Source organism: Penaeus monodon, chromosome 27 (assembly GCF_015228065.2).
Source record: "Penaeus monodon isolate SGIC_2016 chromosome 27, NSTDA_Pmon_1, whole genome shotgun sequence".
Lineage (NCBI taxonomy): Eukaryota > Metazoa > Arthropoda > Malacostraca > Decapoda > Penaeidae > Penaeus > Penaeus monodon.
Window position 1 is genome coordinate 15,590,501 of NC_051412.1, and position 2,982 is coordinate 15,593,482.

Here is a 2,982-nt window from a genome sequence, read left to right on the forward strand (position 1 = left end):
AGACGTCACCGAAAGAAACACCGGGAACACCGGCATCGGTCTGACTCTTCGGAGGGAGAGAGTACAGATGTAGATGGAACAGCATCTCCTAGGCCAACAATGAAGCGACTTCGATTAATATTAGGTAATGAGACACACACAATCACCATCCCGGACACTCGCTTCGACCACAAATAGCATGTAGACCACCCGCGATCCACTCTCCCTCAACCAACCCATCCCGTACTCCAGAAAACCACACTTGACGATGAACACTACGTAATTCCAACTGTATTCCCACAAGTAAATCCACCCACAAGTGTAGCTCATCAAGTGCCCCACCGACCGAATGATGCTGCCCCTCCCGCACCATGTATCAACCAAGTCACAGCTGACTCGACCTTACATTGTAACAAGAGCTTATCTGGTGATCCAGGTCAATTCTCAGAGGTCCGCCAGAGGAAAAGCGAACTCACTGTCCAGGGATGGTCAAGCTGTTGCATTGTATAGTATGTCTTGCTTGACAGATGTTGAGGTTACATTTACCAAGTATCGTGTAAGTTATTTGTATGTTGTTTTGTAAATTATTATGTTGTACTTGTCTTTACACGGGTCGCGGGTGCAGAGTTTTTCTTATTTTCCTTTTTTTTTTTAGAAAGCCTTTATTAATTTTTTAATAGAGAAGGAACAAAAGTAAGGAATTTCTATGTTCTTCATAGTATTAATGTAATAACTTTATTTTTCATCCTATATTATATTTCTCAAAGATTTCTGTGATTGTGTTACTTTTTTCCACTTTAGAATTCATTAGTATGAGAATGAGAATAATGACCTAGGCAGAACCATCTGTGTTTGCAGTAAATCTAAAAGCACTTCCGGGAGCAGTATCTCGGGTTTCGTAAAGGTTTGACCAAAGTGTAAAGCAATCACTCTGAAGGATCAGCGCACAATAAATGTCCCAAGCCAGTTGACTAGTTGTGGATAGCATGCTTTGGCAGAAAAAAGTTTATGATTTCCTAGGAAAAGTCTAAATGGATGGATTGATTTATTGTTGATGATAATTTTAGAGAGTAGAAAGAGCTATGCTGCAAAGTCAAAACAGCTGAGTGGTTGTAATACAGTGTACTCTGCTTTTGTGACCCAGGATCTTGTATAAGATAATATAGAGGATAAGATCGGTAAGGAAACTGTATATTTACCAGAGTGATGTACAAATGTCCCAGGTTACAGATGGAAAGCTTTAGGGTACAAACAGGGTCAAAATATTTGTGGCTGGACTGCTGCAGGCCAAACTTCTTTGACAGGCCTCTTTTATTTACACTTGATCGGCACCATTCCACTCCTGTCTCTCATGTCATGACTTTTGAAAGATGACTGTCAATACTGTGTATTGATGTTTGAGTACCAATGATTGGTAGCTCTTAAACGGTGGTGTTAATAAAAGTTGTAGAAGTGAAGACGTTTTATGTTCCCTCTTTGGATGGACTGGAAATAATGCGGCTGAAGAAAGTGACTCAGTATTTAGTAATGTTTTAACTCGAGGCAGTCCTGGAAAGTATCATTTTTATCGGAGAATTAAATTCCTTGTTTATACTTAAACTGTACATGGTTGGGGAAGGCTTGTGTGTGCAAAGATGGTGTGCCATATGAGGTGTTGGAAGTCTCGACTGCAGAGTTGGTAGTTGCAATATCAGGGGGAGGAGTATGAGTAGACACCATTGGAACGCATGGCAGGATGTTCGGGGACTAATGAATGTTGTGAAAAATAACAAACTGGTGAGTCAGTATTACGAGGGATAGCACAGTGGCGAAAGTAATAGCTAAATTTCTTCAAGTGCTCTTGTTAGGGTGGTTGTATTACCTTCAGAGTGAGTGCGCGCGTGCTTCTGACACGTTTAGTTAAGCGTCTGGTCTACATACATATTCAGTGGATTTTAAACGTATTGTGCGAGCCACAGACGATGAATTGATGGTCGTGGTAAAGGTGGGCAGGGTATTTAGCAGAAAAATGATGACGAGGTTAGCATCACGTGTCCTCGTCCCACTTAATATTTGTAATCGAAAGGAAAACATGCAAAAACATGATGCGCTATTTGGTTTGGTGCAGGCACGAAAGGAAATGAAGTACAGCTGAAACGTTTCACCCTTAATTAAACTATTTTCGATTTCTACGTGTAGTATAACTTCTCTAACTTGCAGCTTCTTTGACGACTTTTACTTTTTTTGCGAGTGCAAAGTAACTTAAAAATCGAATGTGCTTGAGGTATATATACGTTTGATTACAACGACCTTTGACATAGATTGCTTTCTGACAGATGAACCTGGCCATGTTGACTTCGAGCAACCAAAAGAAGTTGAAAAGGTCTTATGGAATCACAATTTTCTTGCAGCAACGTATATCAAATTCCTAACCTTGAATAACCTCCACACTTGCATGTAGCATATCTAACTTTGTAATGAAATAGTTCTGTTTTACAAAACCTTGTCAGTAAGGAGTAAAAAAATACTAGTGTTATGAAAAATACCACCAAAAAGACTAGATATTTTGATAATGATACAGCAAATGGGCGCGTAAATGTAAAACTACACGCTTGATAAGAGCGTCATAATATCTCAGGAATAATCATTTGAATCCAAGGAAAGAAAGGAAAGCCAAGTCAGAGGGCGACACATAAATCGATCGAGTTGAAGGGAAGAAAATGTGAAAGAACGACCAGGGCAGCGCACGAAAATGGTGAGAGAAGCATGCCCGATAAAGGACAATGGGAAGGGAAATGTGAAGAGTGATGAAGAATAAAGGTTGAAGAACGGAGGAACATTGTGTATATTTGCCGCATGTCGGAAGGAATTTAAGTGTTAAAAAATATTAGTGTTTTTCAAAAGGGTGAGTGGCAGTGTTTCGTAAGGGGAAATATGGAACGGTTTCTGTAAAAGGTGGGTGACCAGTAGTTTGTTTCTTTAAAGGGTGAGGGAAAGATAGCGTGTGAAGGGAAGGGAGGGAAA

At 40.1% G+C, this 2,982-nt stretch overlaps 1 protein-coding gene across 1 annotated transcript in view; it reads left to right on the plus strand.

The window, feature by feature from the left end:
* LOC119590618 (histone-lysine N-methyltransferase Suv4-20-like) overlaps positions 1-1,436 on the plus strand; it is a 23,977-nt gene extending 22,541 nt beyond the window's left edge. The window contains exon 7 of the mRNA XM_037939296.1: positions 1-1,436. This exon is cut by the window's left edge and continues 1,795 nt beyond it. Coding sequence (XP_037795224.1) covers positions 1-177 — 177 coding nt within the window. The 3' untranslated portion in view covers positions 178-1,436.
* The last annotated feature ends 1,546 nt before the right edge of the window (positions 1,437-2,982 follow it).